This window comes from Sphaeramia orbicularis, chromosome 2 (assembly GCF_902148855.1).
Source record: "Sphaeramia orbicularis chromosome 2, fSphaOr1.1, whole genome shotgun sequence".
Classification (NCBI taxonomy): Eukaryota; Metazoa; Chordata; class Actinopteri; order Kurtiformes; family Apogonidae; genus Sphaeramia; species Sphaeramia orbicularis.
This window is the reverse complement of record NC_043958.1, coordinates 2,788,753-2,811,424: the sequence shown is the minus strand read 5'-3', so window position 1 is coordinate 2,811,424 and position 22,672 is coordinate 2,788,753. Positions and strand designations below refer to the sequence as shown.

Below are 22,672 nucleotides of genomic sequence, written 5' to 3'. Positions count from 1 at the left end.
GGTTGTCCATGACAGCCACAGTTCCGTGTGTGTTGCCATGGTAACGTACCAATCTACACATCCATGTAACCAGAATATTATCAGATAAAAACTCAACAAAACCAAAACAAAACTCAAATAACAATCTCTTGAATGTTCAAATCTGCAAACCAGTCTAACCGACTAAGACCAGCGTATGTCATGAATCATTTAATAAAACAACAGAAGAATGAGACAAACTTTGCAGTGTTAAGTTAACGGCGCTAAGCTAACAGCGCTAGGCTAAGAGTGCTAAGCTAACTAAGCAGATCCGATACTACAAGGATTATTTCTACAGATAAAACTCACTCAACGAGACAAAGAACAAAACTAACGGTCACATTATGAAGAGATAAAGATGAATGTTGTCTTACCTTTACTGTTTATTGATCATAACTTGCTTTAAATGAATGAAGCTCCTGCTATCGGCTAATCGATTTGTGTTACATTGAAATGATTCCCACTGGAAACAAATGGACCAGGGTTTAACAGGTTTACCCCCATGTAGTGAATTCTCCTCCGTATTCCTCTGTGTCTGGAATGAAGTGCTGTTCAACACTCTTTGTGAATGTACATGAGTGTCCTGGTGACCTTTGACCCCTGATGTTTACAATGTATACAATGTTATTAATTTCATGACATTCGACTGACTTGTGGGCCATTTTTGTTTTGTTTGGGTTGTTGACTGGAATAACTGATCAATAGTAGCATGAGTAAAATAATCTACATACCTGAGTTTGGAAAATTTGATTAATCACTATTATGACAATTATTGCAATTATACCTGATGTCACTAATTTGCATCATAGTTACTGTATGTGTTATATTCAAATTAACAATCTACACTTAATTTAGCATCTGCATCACAGCAACAACACAAATGAGGAATTTTTTTGATATCCTCCTGAGACCCATAAATGCATTTTTGTACTCTGTTGGGGAGAAGAGGTTCACAGATTTGCTTGAAAAAAGAAAAAAAAAAAAACACAAAAAATAAAGACTATATCTGGAAAAACTGTTGCATTATGCTGTTTCCAATCAAAGCAATTATTTAATGTAAAAAAGCCAAAACTTTTACTTCTCTGGGCCTCGGGATGTTGAATATTAATACAATAATATTATAAATACTATACTACATAATGTAAATACTACTACTACTACTAAAGTTAGCGAAAAATCCTATTTCATCCTCTAGCTTTACAATATTAAACATAGTTCTCGTGAGTTATAGAGGATGACATGTTTATTTTTCATGTGATGGGAGTCAGTTTCACCATTTCAGGTGACAGAAAAAGTAAAAAAAAAAAAAAATTTGAACTCAGCAATGTAAACAGGTCTCAGAAGGATGTAATGGTAAATAAATTGTAAATAAATGAACAGCATAGTGATGGAGAAGGGACTGAAATGACTGTATTGTCTGTGTGATAATGACTGTTTTAGAGTGATGGTGTTAAGGTGGAATTACAGGTTTGTGCTCTGTAATCTATGCACCAAATGCAGCCTGTGTTTTGTTATTCACTCTGACAGTTCCAGTTGTGTCACTACATGCTGGTGATTATAAGGCTGTATCCATCAGACCTGGACAAGATCTCATTAACTTTTAGCTTTGCTCTATTTTAACCTGGACAGGTAACGTATTACCTCCATAAACCGAGACGAAACTAATCTGAAAGATGGATGTACGGCCAAGGATATTATACTTAGCCTTCATAAGAAGCAGCTGACAGATCACTGGACTCAAGAGGAAAAAGAGGAGCTCAACACAAAGACTTTAGGATCACAGGATAAAGCAGAAAATTCTCCCTTTCTCAGAATAATTGCCAAAAAAATGCTATAAAAACTTTACTGATTCAAATTTTTTCTGTGTTTTTTTAATCAAATATTAATGTATAAATATTATTGCAAAATAAATATTATTATAAGTTTGTCTCTGTGTTAGACCTGCGATGAACTGGTGACTCGTCCAGGCTGTACCCCGGCTTCACACATAATTAGCTGGAATAGGCTCCAGAAACCCCCGCGACCCCAGTGAAGATAAAGCAGTTTCAGATGACGAATGAATGAATGAAAAATTATCATATTAATATAAATATTATTTATATTTTAACTCTTTAAATGCCAGTTTGACTATATGATGCCAATTTTTTGTATTACAAATTCTTCATCTACATATTTTGATCTTTTTTTTGTTGTTGTTGTTTTTTTTACCACAAAGAGAAATAAGGGGTGGGAACTCAACACAATGACTTGAGGATCATAGAAAAAAGTATAAAATCATCACCATCTTAAAAAAAATTACTTGATTTTTCTGCAAAAAACCCCAAAATACTCAACCAGAAATTAAGGATTTGATGATTTAGGCCAAAAAAAGCCACGTTAGTCAAAGAAGGTTCTATTTTGTCCTAACCCTAACCCCTAACCCCTAACAACAACTCAAGTATAAATTTCTCACTTTACTAAAATAATCGCCAAGAAAATGCTATAAAAACTTTACAGACTCACAAATTTTTGTGACACCCCTGGTATGCAGTATGTTTGCAGTCTATTTGGGAAGTGTGTGTTCACATTGTGCACGCTGGGCTTTTCCATAAAATCTGTTTTCTTCTACACTGTAAAAAAAAAAACATTAAAAAAAAACAAAAGAAAACCTGTTTAATTCCAACAGCAGGGGTGCCAAAAAAATACTGTTAAATAACGGAAAATAACCATCTCATAAAAATACAGTAATTTTCCATAATTAAAATACAGTTTTTTGCTCTAACTTTACATGAGATTTTGCTTTTTTTTTTTTACTTTTTAATGTTTAATAAAGAATATTTACATGTATTAAAACAATCAAATTACCTATAAATAAATAAATAAATAAATACATACATACATATATATATATATATATATATATATATATATATATATATATATATATATATATATATATAATTTTCAATGAGATTAAGTTGTACAATTCACTGATAAAAAACTGTATTTGGACAGTTTATCAGTGCTTATACATGTTATACGTTCACAAAAATACATTTAGTCATCATTTTTTGTTGTGAAACCTCGTGTAATTACACAAGATATTTGTCAATTAACAAACAAGTCTTGTTAAACTGACAGAACACATACTTCTTTTACGGTTAATTTTCAGTAATTTTATCTCGTTTTGTTATTTTTTTTACAGCATAAACTTTAAATTAACAGTTTTATCGCATAAATAGAAAAGAAATATTTGTGACATTACGATACATTTGCAAATGTATTTTAACTGTATTCTTCTGTGAAAAAAGAAAAAATTTCTGTTAAAAAATGGAAATTTTATGGTTATTCTCAGTTACAGTTTTTTCATGTTATTTTACATTTGACATGTAAAATCACAGTTTATTTTTATCATTTCATTGATATTTTCCTGTATCTTAAAAATACAGGAAAAATCTGTAAACTAAATGGTGAAAATTCTGTTAAATTACAGATTTTTTTTACAGTGTGTGTGTGTGCAGTCTGTTTGGGAGGTGTGTGTTCACAGTGTGCAGGCTTTTCTGGGCTTTTCCATCAAACCCGTGCTCTTCTACCTGCACAGACATCTGCACAGCTCACACACACACACATATGTTTAGTCCTAAATGTCTGTCCGTCCGTCTGACGTCAGAGCTACGCACGGCTGCTCTGCCTCCTGATTGGCCGGTGCAGATCCGCCCTCCTCCAAGGTAACTTGTTAAGAGTTTCGGGCGGAGTCGCGCAGGGGAACGGTTTATATTGGGGAGCTTTCAATTAGACGCGTCTGGTTGCGTCTGCGCACGGAGCGGCTCCGCAGAAGAAGAAGCAGAAGAAGAAGCAGAAGCAGGAGGACGGCGGGCAACACCTGGACGGGAATTAAGACACAATGCCTTCCAACAAAGATGACGGTGGATGGAAGAAGTTTCTGTGGAATTCGGAGACGGGGGAGCTGATGGGACGCACGGGCTCCAGCTGGTGTGAGTAGAGCCGCACGGAGCGCACGCGTTTTCCGCCAGAGTTGCGCGCGCCGCGTTTGTTCCGGTCCTTCCACCTGTTAGATCTGACTGTGCTGCAGTGAGGGGAAACCTCCGCATCAGTCCTGTGGACTCTAACAGACAGGATGGACAGGCAGAGGGGCTTCAGTGGGACTGGAGGACCCTGCTGTGCTGTGGTGGGGGGTTTCCTTCCGTGCGTAATAAGTTCTTATTGTCTATTCAGGGAGCGTAGAGGCTGCGGCGCGCGCTGCAGACGCAGGGAAAAAGCCGGTTCAGGATCAGTCAGACCCACTGTGGTCTACAGGGTCCACAGCCTGCATGCGAACCCCTCTGTTTTTGCATTTGCATGTATAGTTCTGCACGTGGGCTAAAAGGGTTAAAAATGCATCACAGTCCAAGGTGAGTGAAGGTGAAGGGGCTGCTGGGAAATGGAGGAGCACTATTGATCCGTGTCGGGTGTCTGTGATCAGATGTCACTGTTATCTGCCGAACAATACAGCTGATTAACTGCCGCGACCTTTCTCCTCTTCCCTCGGTGCGCATGTCCTTGCCCCCCCCCCCCCCCCCCCCCCCCTTTTCCTCAATGTCACACAGCTGTTCACACCGAACACCTGGTGGAAACACCGTGTCCGACATGTGGAGTGGGACAGGAGCTGAGCTGAGTGGGAGTGGGGGGGGGGTTGGAGGTGGTGGGTGTGTGTGTGGGGGGGGTAAGATGCGCGCAGTTCCACGGCTCCGTTTGTCCTTCTCGGGTCATTAGAAAATGCTGATGCATCCAGCATGTGTGTCATGCGCAGTGCTGTGCTGAAGGACACCAGGTTGATATGGACCCCCCCACTCCACTCCACCTCACCCCCCCCCTTACCTCCTCCTCACCTCCTCCTCATTTAATCCAGTAATGAACAGCTCATTTTTCCCACTTTTCACACAGTCTTGCAGTTTTGCCACTAGTGATGCTTTGGATAAAAACTACAGACTTAAAATAATCCAGAAAAGGATGAAAAATACTGTAAATATCGGATTGAATTCAAATCCAGGTGATCCATACTGACAGAAATCTATCCCAGTCAAATTAAAAGTGTCTAAACTGCAGTCGGTTGTTCTCAGAAAATGGCATTAAAATGTCCTTGTTCTCTCTGGAGTTCAATACAAGTAAAGTCTAGATGTTTTTTTGTTTTTTTACTTTTCCGAGTCGTTAAAGCTGTATTTTTATTACATCTACTGCTTCCTTTTAGCTGCTGTGACCCTTTTGACATTGCTTCCAGTTCCAGAGGACACAAAAGGACAAACGTACAGCTCATCGGCTGCAAACTTCACTTAAAGCATCTATTATTTATAGGTTTTCAGGTTAAATAATAGACACCAGGTTGATACGGGACAATGAGCCAATAATGGACAGATCATTTTTTGCTTTTTTTGCACATTTCTTGCTCTTTTATGTCAGCAGAACGATGCTGTCGATCAGAAACTAAACCAAACTTACAATATAAACCACCTTCATAATCATAAAATGCACATATATACTGTCTTTATTACGACTAAAGCTCAGTATTTTTGACATAAATCTGTTCTAATCAAACTGAAAACAACCGATTACAGTAAAGCAAATATTAGTTTGACGCTTACACTTGAAATTAAAGTATCTTATGTTGTTTCAGAATATAGACATAAAATTAAATGTGCATATTAAACGTATTTACAGGAAACAGTGACCCTTTGACATTGCCTCCTGTTACAAAGGCCGTAACTGCTCGAACATAGAACTCATCGGCTGCAAACTGAACTTAAAACGTGCATTAATTATGGGTTTGCAGGTTAAATAATAGACACCGGGTTGATACGGGACAATGAACCAATGACGGACAGATCATTTTTGGCTTTTTTTGCACATTCTTGCTGTTTTCCCTCTGCAGAATGTCACGAATGATGCTGTCGATCAGAAAGTAAACCAGACCTACAATATAAACCACCTTCCTAATTATAAAATGTACATAAATACTGTCTTTATTACAACTAAAGCTCTGTATTTTTGACATAAATCTAATCGAATCAAACTGAAAACAACCGATAACAGTAAAGCAATTATTAGTTTGACACTATTAAAGTAGCCTGTGCTTTTTCAGAATATAGACATAAAATTAAATGTGCATATTAAATATATTTACCGGAAATTTCCTCCTGTTACAAAGGTGGAACATAGAACTCATCGTGTGCAAACTGAACTTAAAACATGCATTCTTTATGGGTTTGCAGGTTAAATAATAGACACCAGCTTGTGGATGAGAAACTACACATTAACAACACAGTAAATGTGTCATGTATTGACTGGTTTAACACATTCCAAACCACCTACCTAATCATTAAAAGTACCCAAATACTGTAATTATTCTGACTAATGCTCTGTATTCTGACTTAAATCTATTATAATCAAACTGAAAACAACCAATTACAGTAAAGCAAGTATTGGTAGACACTGTTACACTTAAATTACTGTTTTTTTTCTTCTTCTTCTCTTTTAAGTTAAGTCCATGTAGCCTGTGCTTTTTCAGAATATAGACATATGATACATACACATGTGCATGTTAAATATATTTACTGGAGATAGTGACCCTTTGACTTTGTCTCTGGTTATAACTGGTTGAATGTAGAACTCATCGGCTGCAAACTTGACTTAAACCATGCATTATTTATGGGTTTGCAGGTTAAATAAGACACCTGGTTGTGGATCAAGTAAATGTGTCACATATTAACTGGTTTAACAAATTCCAAACCACCTATATATTCTTTAAATGTATGAAAATACTGCATTTTTTAAGACTAATGTTCTATATTTTGACAGAAATCTTGTTCAGATAGTGAAATTTGAATAGAAGTAGCCCATATTATTTCAGAATATAGCGCTTTTTCCAAATACTTGGTCAGTAAACGTGTGTATAAACTACATTTACTTCTTCCTTTAAGCTGCCGTGACCCTTTGACATTGAACATATAAGTCATGGGCTGCAAACTCGACATGAATCATCCATTATTTATAGGTTTGCAGGTTAAATAATGGAAGTGCAACCTTGGTTACCTGTAACTGTATCCCGTCTCTGCGCTGGAAATTGATGACGGCGGGATCAGCTTGACTAATAAGTGCAGACTTCAGCTACATTCCTGTCAATCTGTTAAAAGAAAGGGGGGGAAACACCCAAAACAATGGCGGCTACTGTTCGACTGTGATGTGAATGCTGTCTTTGTAGTAGCATGAAGATGGATCTGGATGAAATGGGTTAAGACTTCAGTTAAATACAATGTGGAATTCATAGACGTGCATATTTTTGGTCGTAAACAGGATGTGAAACTGTAAGCGTTCTGCATGTTTGGGTCATTTATCCCAGTTTTTCATATCGTTCTTGGCCCCGCCCACAGAGGTCCTTCTAACCACCTAAAGCGCATAATCTGCACAGTGTAGTAGTCATGGCAAAATGTTTTTCATATAGTTTGTTTTTAACTTTTTTTTTTTGCTTTTCATCAGCTTAAGCCATAAACAAAAATACGACCCCTCAATAATTGGACTGTTTTTTTTTTTTTAACCCTTTAAATGCCATGTAAACCATATTTCTTGATGCAAAAGTTACAAACCTGTTTTTTTTTTTTAAATATACTACATAAAAATTGGGTTATTTATTTATTTATTTATTTTCATCCTGGCATATGTCAGTGATTAACAGCAACATTGGTTAATATGCATTATTATTTTTTGTGCTAGGTCAAATGTTAAATGTTAAAAAGTGTCTACGGCTACGTTCAGACTGTGGGCAAATGTGGCCCAAATCCAATTTTTTTTTTTTTTTTTTTTTTTTTTTTTTTGCCCATATGCGACCTGTACCCGATCTGTTAAAGACAGTTTGAACAGCACTAATCTGACCCAGGCCACTTTCATATGTGGTCCTAAATCTGATACGTATCTGATACTTTGCAATGTGACTTCAGTCTGAACGGCCAGGTCGCATTTATCCGACCTTTACGTCATTGCAATGCGACACACGTCACAAATCTGCGTCCCAGGAGGAGGAGCGGCAGGAAAAACGTATTTACTTCGGTAAACACCGTGCATACCTGCATGGTCACATATTATGTCAGGACCTCTTCTGCGCATGCGGGTCACTTCAGGGTCGCATTCAGTTCATACTCAAAACTGATAGAAGTCGCATTTAATGTGTAATCTGAGTATCATCACTAATATTACTACTGTTGGTAATGATGTTTTTTTTCCCTCTGTCTTTATCATTTACTGTTGTTACCAACTCCTTTTGTCTTTTCTTTGTTTTTTTTCTCACACACACCAAAGTTATAATAGTTTTGGATTTTTCATTATAGTTTAATTTTATTTAGTTTTAACTTTTTTTTTTCTCGAATTCAGTTAGTTTTAATTCGTTTTTAGAGCAGGTTTGCTAGTTTTAATTAGTTTTTGTTTTTTTCTAAATGCTTAGTTTTAGTTTAGTTTTAGTATTAGTTAGAGTTTTTTTTATTTTTTTTATCTTTTCTCTTCTTCGCTGTTGTATTCATAGAACTCCCAGACAGGACTCTGCTGCTTTCTCCCAGCTGTAGTCTGCATGTTTCCAGGTGGAATGGGCACGAGAGGCCGAATCTAAACGACAAGCGACAAGAAGTGATGGACTGTGCAGTGCTATATGGGCCGCTAGCTAAAATTGCTAGAGCGAAATAAATCAATTTTGTATCAATCTGACATTGACAAAGATGAAAACGAGGGGAATTTTAACCATAATTTTTATACATTTTAGTTAGTTTTGTAAACACACAATACAGTTTTTCAGTAAGTTATAGTTTTTTCTTTCAATTAGTTTTTCTTTTAAATTTCAGTTAACGAAAGTTTTTTAATTCTAGTTTTCATCATTTCGTTAGTTTTCGTTAACGATGATAACCTTGACACACACATCGATGTATAATGATAAATATGTAATTAGTGTCTGTGTTTGTCTTGCCTTACTTGTTTTTGTGTCTCTCACATGTTTTTGTTATGTACTGCTCACTTAATTTAAAAAAAAGTGTAGTATGAACGAGCACCCAAAAAAATTGGATTTCACCAAAAAATCCGAATTGTGCATTAAGACCTGCTGTCTGAACGTAGCCAAAATCTGCATTTTTTTACTCACTTCGGAGACTGGTGGTAGTGTATTAATTTTTTATTGTTCAGATTATATAAGACTTTATTTGTCACACAATGGGGAAATTCAAAAGTTAAGGCTGAAACAGAAGAAAGTGCAAAAATGATAAGAGTAATAAAAACTATACAGACTATATACGTATTTACAACGGTGTGGAACTGCAAAATGTCAGTTTGCGCTGTGCTGATTCAGAATTTTAAAAATCATGCAAAAATGAACAACTTTGGAATTCTGACCGAAAACCAATTGTGAAAAATAATGACATTTTACAACATGAATTGCCAAGTGTGCATAATCTGCTCACCTGGATACTGTGTGGTTTATAGAGGTTTGTGCAGTTGTTTCGATGCAGATTTGACTCTGAGTGGGATGGTTCTGCTTGTGTTTTGCAGTATTTCGGTCTCTTTCTGCCGAATCCCCACATTATGCTGCAGTTAAACGTGTACACAGTGTGATACTGCCACCATCTGCCTCGATCTGGGGATGGATCTGCTTTAATGGGACATTTAACAGAGGACATGAATGAACAATACGACCATAAAAGGTCGTAAAAGGTTTTTCCAAAGCGTGGTGAATAATTCTCAATTTTGAGGTTTTATGAAGTTAAGATTAAACTGACATTGATCCAAAGTATTTTTCTGTGCAAAACTTATGAATCTGTGCAATATCAACAAACCATGACATAAAGCAGTGCAGCATCGATTAGTAAAGATAATTAAAAGTGACATTCACAGTGAGATTTGAGTTTCTGAAACTCATTTTTGATTAGAAAACTTGGTTAATCGGATAAATTCCCTATATTTCCAACCCCAGTGTGACGACCAAAACATAGAATAGAATAGAATAGAATAGAATAGAATAGAATAGAGTAGAATAGGCTTTATTGTCATTACTCCAGTTGTGCAACGAAATTATTGTAAATGAATTGGATGTTGTAACTCTTCTGGTGCTGATATGCATTAACCTTGGGTCAATGATTGCAAGTGTTGATGCAGAATTTGTGTGTTTATAGTGGCGCTGTGCTTGTAAATTAAAAGTGGTGTGGACAGACATGCACTGTAATAGCTGTTAATTTATTGTGCAGTGTTGCAACACGAATGTTAAGCTACATGGAGCAATCTTTGACTTATATATGAAGCAAAACATGTTAAAATAATGTCTAATAATGGGACAGGTAAAGTCCAGGCAAAGTCTTATTGGGTAATAGTGTGTATATATACTGAATATGTATGTTCTTCAGTGTGGTTATTGTGTAGGATTATCAAACTGTAACACAGATTTTCTTGATTTGTACAAAAATAAAGCATGATAATGGAGTCTACGGCTGTACAAACCCTTTTGTATTTAGTGGTTTGTGTCAATGGTCGATTATTTGACAGAAACATTAGTGTGAATGTTTTCTCCTTTCATTTTCTGTTAGTACCTGCAGTGAAAACAAGGACATGTACTAATATTCAACTCAACACACTTAATATGTTGACTGATTGATAACATGCAATGCCATGAGGTGTGTGGGATGAAACAAACGATATTTTTTTTATGAATTCATTAACTGGACAATGCATTTGTTTTTGTCTGCATAGATTAACTAGTTGGAAGAGTATATAATAGATCAATTTAAACCAGGGATGTAAAACTCATTTTAGTTCAGTTCACATTCACACCAGTATGATCTAAAATGGGTCAGACCAGTAAAATAATAACAATTATCTATAAATAACGGAAAAATCCAAACTTTTCTCTGTTTTAGAATGAAAAAAGTGAAACTACATTAAGAAAAATGCATGTATCCTTTTTTTAAAAAAAAAAAAAAAGTGAATAACATGAATTTGGTATTTCTAAAGAAAGATAAGTGCGATTTTACCAATATTCTGCCTCAGTTTACCATTTACACATGCACATTACAACGTACAGATCACAGTGGATCTACAAATACACAAAACATTTAATAACAGGCAGAATACTAGTAAAATATCACACTGCTCTTAAGACATTTATGGTTGTTCATAATTGGTTATTCACTTTTTTTTTTATTCACAGCCCCATATGATCTCAACTGTAAACAGTAAAATAATGCATAATAATGTAAATAATGGGCAAAAATTTCAGAAAAATGAAAAGACGCCACAGAAATGAGCAAAAAAGTTCCAAAAACCCCAAATCTGAACAAAATAAACAAGAACATGAATAAAATGAACAGAAATAAGCATTAATTACTAAAAACGAATGAACGAATATGAACCAAATTGACAATAACATGCACAAAAAGGTTTTAAAAAATTGAGAAATATCAGGAAAATTATGTTAAAATTACACTTCTCTTAAGACATTTCAGGTTCATTTTTCTTCAGGTTATTCACATTTTAAAATTCACAGCCCAATATGATCTAAAGTGGGTCAGACCAGTAAAATAATAACACGATTACCTATAAATAATGTTAAAAATGGACAAAAATGTGAGAAACATGAACAGACTCCACAGAAATTAGCAAAAAAATGGCAAAGAATCCCCAAAAATGATCAAAATGAACAAGAACATGAATAAAATGAACAGAATTAAGCCCAAATTACTAAAGATGAACGCATATGAACCAAATAAACAATAACTTGTACAAAAAAATGTTTTAAAAAATTGATAGATATTTCAGGTTCGCTTTTGTTCAGGTTATTCACATTTTTTAAACTTACAGCACAGTATGATCTAAAGTAGGTCAGACCAGTAAAATATCAACATAATAACCTATAAATAATGTTAAAAATGGACAAAAATTTGTGAAACATGAACAGACTCAACAAAAAAAAACAAAATTACAATAAAACCCAAATATGAACAAAATGTCAAAAATTTAAGAAACATGAACAAAAAGAACAGAAATGAGCAGAAATTATTAAAAGATTAACAAATGTGTACAAAATGAACAGTAAGTACAAAAATTCGAGAAACATCAAGAAAATTATGTTAAAATGAGACTTCTGTTAAGACATTTCAGGACATTCACATTTTTTTTAAAAGCATAGTTTGTAAATGTAAATATTTTCATGTAATTTCAAAATGTTTACATTAAATTAATTGTGGCTGTTATTATTTATAGGTTATTATGATAGTATTTTACTGGTCTGACCCTCTTTTGATCATATTTGGCTGATTTTTACCATCATTAATTGTTTATATCTTCTGTGTAATTTTTACGGATTGGACTCTTTGGCGGCCGGTTGTGGCCCACGTGCCGTATGTTTGACACCCCTGGTCTAAAGCTGGAATATTAGCCCAGTTGTGAGTTTTTCCTCCAGTGTACCTTCGCTGATAAATGTTTTTTGCTTTGTTTTTTTCTTTTCCTACAGTCAAAATTGGGCTGTTTTACGTCATTTTCTACGGCTGCCTGGCTGGGATCTTCATCGGGACCATCCAGGCCTTGCTCCTCACCCTGAGCAACTACAAGCCCACCTGGCAGGACCGAGTCGCACCCCCTGGTAAGAACCCACGTCCACGTCCTGATCTGTAACCCAACATTCAGGTATCGGCACAGTTTCTGCACAAAGACGCGCCTTAGCACCAATCAGCTTCTCAGAGGAAGTGAAAGGGTTTTTGACGTTTCAGGTGAGCCGTCACTTTAATTTGTGGGGTCATCAGATTGTCGACTCTTCACCGACAGCAGTGCATGCTCAAAAACCACTTTATTTTTTATATGTATATTTGTGTTATGAAATGGACAGAGTTTAGTTTTATTTTTTATATGGGTATTATTGACATGAAATGGACAGAGTTCAGTTTAGTTTTTTTGTGTGACTATTATTGACATGAAATGGACAGAGTATATTTTTGTTTTTTATATGCATATTAAAATGAAATGGACAGAGTTCAGTTTAGTTTTTTGTATGACTATTATTGACATGAAATGGACAGAGTATATTTTTGTTTTTTATATGCGTATTATTGAAATGAAATGGACAGAGTTTAGTTTTTTTATATAAGTACTATTGACATGAAATGAACAGAGTATTTTTTTTTTTTTTTTTATACAGGTAAGGTTAGGAATTGGACATAGTTTATTTTTGATAAGTATATTACTGCTAACAAATGACAGTTTATTTTAGTGCACTACTGTTATGAAACAGATAGTGTACTTCGTTTCTGATATGTGTATTATCGTCATGAAAAGGACAGAGTTTATTTTTGTTTTTTAATGTGTATTTTTGTCATGAAATGGACAGAGTTTATTTTTGGTTTGATATGTGCACCATTACTGTTATGGAAAGGACAGAGTTTATTTTAATGTGAAATGCTGCTCCAGAATGGACAGTCTATTCTTGATTTGTACAGGAATTTTGTGTTTTATTCATAGTCAGAATTTAGTCTGATATGTGAGGATTTTTGAGTTACTTAGGGAGTCTGACTTAGGAATTTAAAGTAGGAGAAGGATGGAGGAAGGGGGCGGGAGATTATAAATTAAACTTCATCCAGCTCCTTTTCGAATGGTTTACTTTCTTTTTATACAATTCTTTTGTTGTTTGATTTTATTGCAATATTCGAAATAAATAAACAAACAAACAATATAATTAGAAATGTGTTTAGAAAATGCATAAAATGAAAAAAAATCTTTCATTTTTTTCTGTTTGATATAATAAACATAGAGGTTACTCTGAGCTTTAATGAACAGTGAATTAAATATGGAAAATACATGATTTCCACTGGAAAATGCAGAGAATAATATTATAATAAATAGATATAAATCACTTGGTAATGATTAAATGAACATTGACGTAATCAGTGAATCAAATATAGGAGAATGTCTGAAAAATGCAAAATACAGAGGATGAAATTATAATAAATGGAGATAAATCACTTAGAAAAGACGGAAAAAATGTAGAAGTTATGGGTCTTTCAAACTACATTGAATTTATTGTGAGTTTTTGGTAAATTAGTGGTAACAACAGATGCCAGGGTGTCATGAAACGGACTCTTTTCTACACAGTGTTCAGTTTTTGAACTAAAATTATCCACGTTAATCAGATGTTATGGATACAAGTAGCAGAATGTATCACACTAATTATTCTGAAATGAAACTTATTGGTCCTGAACCCTGCAAAGGAAAGAAATACTGTAAAAAATGACATGTTTAGAGCTGAGGTGCAGGGTTTGATCATGTGAAAAATCCAGTTGGTGCTGTAAATATAAGTGGAACATCTGGTATTTGCTCTTGTAAGCTTCTGTTATCGGCTAATCCATTGGTTTGTGTTACGTTGAAATGATTCCCACTGGAAACAAATGGACCAGGGTTTTTAATGACAGATTGGATCAATACTGGATAAGTGATTTGTTGTTGTTTGAGCCACTGTTTTGCATTTATGATTGAAAACTTTTATATTAGAGCTGAAATGATTAATTGACTCAATTAAAGCAATTATTTGATTCCAATTTTCTTGCATTGAAGCTTCGTTTCCTTAATTTCGCTGCCACTAAACAAATGGTTCCACTGTTCTTGTTTCACATCAACTCTTATTGTGACGCACATGACGCCAGGCCCAACACAGTTTTATGTTGGTTCCATCTTAAATTGTTACTTGGATTAAAATGTGTTGAAGACTGCAGTGACATATTGTTTATAGATGTCACTGGACTTTGTTGTTATTTCTATAGATATTTTTATATATACTTTTATGCTGTTGTTTTTGAGTTTAACTGAAAAAAAAGGTTATTCAACACATGGATATTCTTAGGTTGCATTCACAGGTCTTAATAGTGATGGGAATTTAGTGATTCCAGTTCCATTCTGAGTTCTGTTTGAATCAAATGGAAAATATTAGTGCCTACTTGACATGACAACTGAAAAGATTATTTGACTCGAATCGATTATGAAATTATTCAATTTTACAGCTTTGTGTCTTTAATTTTGCTACTGTTAAACATTAGTTCCACTGTTGTTGTTTTACACAGACACTTATTGTGACGCACATGATGCCAGGATCAACACAAAATAGTTATTTTGTTCTCATTTTATTAAGTATTTTTTATATATCCTTTTACTTTGATACTTTGTGTGGTTGTTGTGGTTTCAGTTGGTTCTGGAATAAAAGACAAGTTGTCATTTTCAAACATCTCTTTCACATTTCTACTGTTTTTTTCCACTAAATAATTATTTAATTGAATTGTATAAAATAATCCGCAGCTGTCGTTGCCACATTTCACCCTCAGACCTGTTTCTGATGCTCCTTTAGTGCATGTTTCTTCCCTGGTCTCCAATACCGGGGCGGTTTATGTCCCAGTCCCAGTGCAGCCTCCCCTGTGTACACGCTGAATCCTGGTTTCCATGGTGACAGAGGCCCTGTAACCGGGGGTTACGGGGCTGAACTGCGCATGTACGATCCACACAGTCAACTGAGACCACGGCGGCATCCTTATCAGTGTCTGAGCTGCACAGATCAGGGGTGGACGCTGTGATTGGGACCGTCTTAGCGGGTTCTGGGTCATATGAGACGGGTCGGGTCCATGTGAGACTCAGATCCTGCAGCCGGTGTTCAGCTTACAGCAGCACTTAGACGGGAAACAGGAGCAGTACACTGGAAACTGATATGGATCATCTCATCTGAATATGCACCCAGGCAAAAAATAAATAAATAAATGAATAAATAATATGCACATTTCTGACAATTCTCAGCTTCATAACAGAACAGCTCAGGGGTTTTTGGGGTTTTTTCTTGCCTCCACAGTGTAAAATAAGTTAGTCGGCTTTATTAGTCAGTTTTTCCATATGTACATATAGAACATATAGAAAACTGAAATTGCAAAAACACTAAGGCCCACAGTGCAACAAGGAACATAGTAGAAAAATATTTGTTAAAAAAAAAAAAGACTATAAATATATAACTATAAATATACAATATGACTATAAACATACAACTATAAATATATCTCATGACTCTAAATATACAACTATAAATAAATAAAATGACTAAATATACAACCATGAATATATAGGACTATAAATATACAACTGTAAATATACAATTTGACTATAAGCATACAGCTATAAATATATGACTATAAATATACAACTATAAATATATAATAAGACTATAAATAAATAATATGACTATAAATATACAACCATGAATATATAATATGACTATAAATACGCAGCTGTAAATATACAATATGACTAAATGTACAACTATAAATATACAATATGACTATAAATGTACGCCTATAAATATATAATATGACTGCAAATATACAGCTATAAATGCATATTGACTATAAATATACAACTATAAATATATAGTATGACTATAACTATACCTATAAATATACAATATGACAATAAACAGCAGGGGTTGGAGAAAATAAATGCAATAGTAAAGATGACTGAGTTGACTGTTTGTGTGTGTGTGCGTGTGTGTGTGTGTGTGCGTGCGTGTGTGTGTGCGTGCGTGTGTGTGTGTGTGTGTGTGTGTGTGTGTGTACATACGTTTTGGACATTTGACAGGCCTTACGCACACCCCGCGGTCCGACAAATCTGAAGTGGCCTTTAACCTCAACGACCTGGAGACCTACCTGCCTTACACCAGGGCCTTGAGGGACTTCCTGGCTCAGTACGACGACGAAAAGCAGCGCGACCCCACCAAGTTCGACGACTGTGGAGGTAGGGTTTATTCACCACCACCTGTTTCCACGGCCAGGACCCATTCAACACCATTCATGTACTCGTAGTAAATGTTGTCAGAATCAAATATGGAGGTGAATCCACAATAATAGTCAGTAAAGGGTTAAAGTCTGGTCTTGGTGAAGTATAAATGTAAATGTAGGAGCTGATGTGATGCCGTCGTCCTTCAGATGAACCTGCCGACTATAAGAACCGAGGGAACCTGGAGGACGAACTGGGCAGCAGACGGGCCTGTCGCTTCTCCCGCCGCCTGCTCGGACCTTGCTCCGGCATCGAGGACCGCGAGTTCGGCTTCAAGGAGGGAAAACCCTGCATCATCGTCAAGCTCAACAGGATCGTCAACTTCTATCCAAGAGTAAGATTCCAACGTGCAATTGGAAAAAGAGTCAGAACATTTAACCCTTAAAGTCCCAAACATCCACCGCCGAACAAACACATCTACCGATCTAAAATGTTAAAAAACTGTTGGTCCACTAATCCTGTCAATACATGTAAATATTTGTGGTCAAATGTATGTTCAGTGTATGTAAATCTGAGTGTCATCTGCATAATTGCGGTAGGATACATTTGTGCTGTGTATTAACTGGCATCATATAAAGGTTGAACAAAAGAGGTCCCAAAATAGACCCCTGGGGGACTCCACGTGTCAAGGCTAGTTCATGTTAGCACAGTTACCAGTTTCAACAATCAACTTCCTGTTTTCAAAATGGGACTTAAACCATTTAACTCATAAAGACTTAAACAACCACCACCGACCAAAACTATCAGCTGATCTAAACTGTTTAATACCTGTTGAGCCACTAAACCCATCAATACATGTAAATAATTAGTGTAAAATACAGTTGGAGATGCTTGTTTTTGATGAAAAAGTCACTATTTACATTGAACTTTTACATGAAAATACTTCATTTCACTGACAAAATTTAAAATGCAGAAGATAATGTTATAAAATCAGGTTAAAAGTCTAAAAAAAATTCATCTGGAAGTCACAGCAAAAATACTTTTTTAGTTGTTTAAAGGTTAAGTAAAATAAAAATGCTGAACATAAATGCTTCAGTTGTTACTTTTTTATAGATTAATTGAGAAAACAGACTTTAGTTTGTGAATTGAATGTTATACAACAAAACTTTACAGCATAAAGCTTCATTTACAGCATCTATAGTAGGAAAAAGGCTGTGAAAACGTACATGTTACTGAATTTATAACTGCTGGAATTTGATTATGACAAACAATTTTAGTTTGGATAATAGTGTCATTATCTACGTCATTTTCTGGATTAAAAGTGTTCGATTGAAGCTTCTCAAACCTGAGAATGTAACACTTTCATAGTAAAGTTAATATATTTAGGATAGCATCTACTGATGTAAACTGTTTAATACCTTTTGACCCACTAATCCTATCAATACATGTAAATAATTGGTGTAAAATACAGTTCTTCATCTTTTCATGGACATCAGATATGACCCATTTAGATGTTCAGAGGCTCCGTAGTTACCATGGAAACACCGTCATCTTCTACAACATTGATTCACCAGTAAAACCCGTGGAGTTGGATCAGTGACAGTGGATGGACACACTTGGTCTATATTTAATACAAATAAATAATGAATAAAATGAACCAAAAAAAAGTTGCATTTACATAAAAAAAAATACTAAACGCATACAAACTAAGCAACAAAAATTAAGGAAAAATAATTAAAACGACAACAAAATTAACAAACAGCTAAAATAATGAATAAAAAATGTTGTAGACATTTGTGTTCAGTTAATTATATATTTTACTGACAAAGTCACTTTCTTCAGTTTTGTTAATTTTTATATAACCTTTGAATTTACTCTGAGCTTTAATGAACGTCTACATGATCTGGGAATTAAATATAGAAAATACCTGAGTTACACTGAAAAAAATGCAAAACACAGAGGATAATATTATAATAAATAAATAAGTCTTTTAAAAAAAACAAAAGAACTTTATACTATAAAACAAAAGAAATACTTAATACAACTTAATACAAACCTGTACCAGAAACCTAATTTGATGGTGTTTCGTGTCACACTGATGATGATTTAGTAACAGTATTACATGATGGTATCTATGGCAACAGCAGAAAAGGGGTGTTATCTCATAATTTTGACTTTTTATCTCGTAATTTTGAAACTTCATGACAGTTTCTTTCTTTTTTTTAACTGGCAGAAATGGGCTTCCATTGTGACTGACTAAACCCAGTATTATACATTATTTTTCCACCTTTTTACATTTCAGTTCAAGGGAAGAAATTATGAGCCAACAGTCAAAAATTAGATGCATGTTTGTGAAAAAGGGTTGAAAGTGCACACTGGATGGCCTTCAGACAAATACAGTCATAAAATGAACTTTACTGTTGGATTGGTGTTCATTGTTCATCTAAATTAAAAGTCTTGTTCTTGTCTTTTTTTTTTTTTTTTTTGTAGCCTCCTTCATCCAATGAAACCATCCCTGAGGAGGCCCAGTACAAAGTCCAGCCCAACATCATCCCCCTGTACTGCACCAACAAGGTACCAACACTGTTTCACCACTAGAGCTCAGAACTGATAGGAATTTAGTGATTCTGGTTCCATTATTGGATCAGATCATAAACTATAGGACAAATGTTTTGTTTCATTAACTTTAACATGTTGCATTGGATTGGACTAAACTCTTAAAGGGGTAGTTAAAGGAGACATGTGAGTATAACGGTAAACTAGTCATTCAGTAGTGTGGTAACCTTATGGGAGTGTGACATTCAAAATAAAAAAGAGCAGAGTTCATTTGTAGTTTTAAACATATTTATTTATTTATTTATTTATTCCTCTCTCCTACATCGTTCATTACAATTACATGATCATTTACAATTATCTGAATTGGGTCACAACGTCATTTAGGCAAGGCAAGGCAAGTTTATTTGTATAGCACATTTCAGCAACAAGGCAATTCAAGGTGCTTCACACAGGACATTGAAATAAAAGAAACAAAAAGAAACACATTTAAAACATTATTAAAGAAACATGTAAAAGGTGATTAAAAACAGAGAGTAATAAAACAACACATAAAATAAAATTTAAAAAAAAAATAGAATAAAATAAAAATAAAAACACACATATTAAAGAAAGAGTTGCAGTGCAGAGTTTCAAAGAGAATATAAAGTTTAAAAAGTCAAAAGCCTTTTTAGCGACTTTTAGGACAGAATATAAAAACTTTCCTTACTGAGGAGTTACAAAGTAGGTAAATTTGTTGTTAGGTGCTTTTAGGAAAAAGAAAAGTGCTAGGGTAGTCTGAAAAGTTGCTAAATCGAGCAACAAAAGTGTTAAGTTGGGTCCAATGAAAGGTGAATGTCACAAAAGATGGAACTGAAGTTAGAGGTCAAAGGTCACTGTGATGTCATGTCTATTCATTCTGACGAGTGTTGAACTGTGTCTCAGGAACGATTTGAGGGATTCCACAATATTCGTCCATATTCAGGTCGAATTATCACCAGTAATTCTCACAGCCAACCCCGCCCCCCATTTCACACCATGTTCATGTGCGAAAGCGTTAAGTGTAAATATGTAGATAATATTTATTTATTTATTTATTTATTTATTTTAAATGTATATATGAGTTAATACTTTCATAAAATACTTTTTGTTTTATGTTTCACAAGTGTACATTTGTTTGTCTTCCCTGCGCTTTATTTTTGTATTTGCTGCTGGTAACTGTGTAAGTTCGTCATGGTGAGACCAATAAAGTGTTGTCTTGTCTTATCTTATCTTATCTTATCTTATCTTATCTTATCTTATCTTATCTTATCTTATCTTATCTTATCTTATCTTATCTTATCTTATCTTATCTTATCTTATCTTATAACTAATTTGTAGTTCACTACTTAACTACAAATTGGTTAAGAAAATGAGCAAACCAGTCAAAAGAATGAACAAAATGACAAAGGAAATGATGAATTTTTTTTTTTTAAATGAAGAAAATAAGTTTAAAAAGAAGAAGAAATTGGTTAAGAATGAGCAAAATAAGCAAGAAAATTAACAAAATAAGCCTTTTACATATTGTGTTTATTTCCTTTTTTTCTGCTCTTACCATTTTTAAAATGGCGATTCATCTTTTTCCCTTTTAATAGATCTTAATAGTTTCTTAAAATCTTATCTTACTAATCTAACTAATTTGTAGTTGACTACTTAACTACAAATTGGTGAAGAAAATGAACCAAATAAGCTGTAAAATCAACAAAATATGTTTAAAAAAAAAAAAAAAGAACAACTTGGTTAAGAAAATGAGCGAAATAATTAAGAAAACAAACAAATTAACAAATTAATCTGGAAAATGAACAAAATAAACAAGAATATGGAGAAAAAAATATGTAAGAAAATGTACAAGATGACAATTAATGGTCAGAATTCAATTTTACATATTGTGTTTATTTCCTTTTTTCTGCTCTTATCTTTATCTCATACCATTTTTGATGTAGAGTTTTATCTTTTTTACTTTTAACAGTTTCTTAAAATCTTATCTTACTAACTTAACCAATTTGTAGTTAAATAGTTAACTACAAATTGGTTAAGAAAATGAACCAAATAAGCTGTAAAATCAACAACAACAAAAAAAAGCAAATTTAAGAAAATTAATAACTTGTTTAAGAAAATGAGCAAAATATTAGATTATCAAAAAAATCACAAGATGAAAATGAATGGACTGAATTTGATTTTACATATTGTGTTTATTTCCTTTTTTTTCTGCTCTTATCTCTATCTGATCCTATTTTTAATATAGAGTTGTATGTTTTTCACCTTTAATAGTTCTTATTCTTATCTTAAACCTGCCGTGTCCGTTTTGTCCCGATGCAGAAAGAGGAGGACGCCGGTAAAATCGGGGAAATTAAATACTACGGCATCGGCGGCGGCTTCCCCCTGCAGTATTACCCCTACTACGGGAAGCAGCTGCACCCCCAGTACCTGCAGCCGCTGGTGGCGCTGCACTTCACCAACCTGACCCTGAACACCGAGCTGAGGGTGGAGTGCAAAGTGTACGGAGAAAACATCAACTACAGCGACAAGGACCGCTACCAGGGACGCTTTGATATCAAGATCCAGGTTAACAGTTTATGACCGACGTCAGAGCCATAGCATCGCCCACCCCTCCCTCCCTCCCTCCTTTAGTCCAGTCCCTGCCCTTTACGCCCCCCCCCCCGCCCCTGAATAGAAACCAATGTAACGTAGACGACAAATGCAGGAGGGAGGTAGGCTATAGCAGTTAAGTCAATCACAACTAGTTAACAAAAACCCTTCTAGGGACTGATCTGTAATCTGCTTTCATCAGTAGCTTCTACACTTCTGTCTAGCATTAGAAAGTAATTTAGAGGTGACATAGCAATAGGCCTAAAACTATTTATTCTGCTGTAAATGAGATTTTTCCACAAGCCATAGGACATTTACCTGTTCACTGGTGGCTGTTAAGTGTAATTGCATCGACCTCCTGTACGTCCCCTCGGCATAGGGCTGCCGTGTGTGGTTTCACTTTTATTTTTGGAGTGTGCAGTAGTTGCAAAATCTGTTGTTTTTTTTTTCCCTTTTTTTTTCATGTTTAGCACATTCTAGATTAGGGGTGTCAAACGTAAGGTCCGTGAATTTGCAGAAAAGTGCAAAAATTCTACTGATAGTATGAACAGTCAAGAGTGTTCAGGGGTAAATAATACCTGTAAATAATTCCAGCTCCACATTTTTCTCTTTAGTTTGATGTGAAAAAAGTAAAATTACATGATGAAAATATTTACATTAACCAACTATCCCGTCTGAATAACCTGAACAAATATGAACCTGGACTTTC

The 22,672-nt window shown here is 34.7% G+C and overlaps 2 protein-coding genes across 2 annotated transcripts in view; both read left to right on the top strand.

Annotated features, from left to right (window-relative positions):
* LOC115431961 (NACHT, LRR and PYD domains-containing protein 3-like) overlaps positions 1-22,672 on the top strand; it is a 592,418-nt gene that overhangs the window by 454,566 nt on the left and 115,180 nt on the right. The window lies entirely within an intron of this gene.
* On the top strand, positions 3,769-22,397 carry atp1b1b (ATPase Na+/K+ transporting subunit beta 1b). The gene is made up of 6 exons (XM_030153571.1): positions 3,769-3,992; positions 12,524-12,652; positions 16,666-16,821; positions 17,013-17,197; positions 19,294-19,377; positions 21,694-22,397. The coding sequence occupies exons 1-6, from the start codon at positions 3,902-3,904 to the stop codon at positions 21,952-21,954; spliced, it is 906 nt and encodes a 301-aa protein (XP_030009431.1). The 5' UTR covers positions 3,769-3,901; the 3' UTR covers positions 21,955-22,397.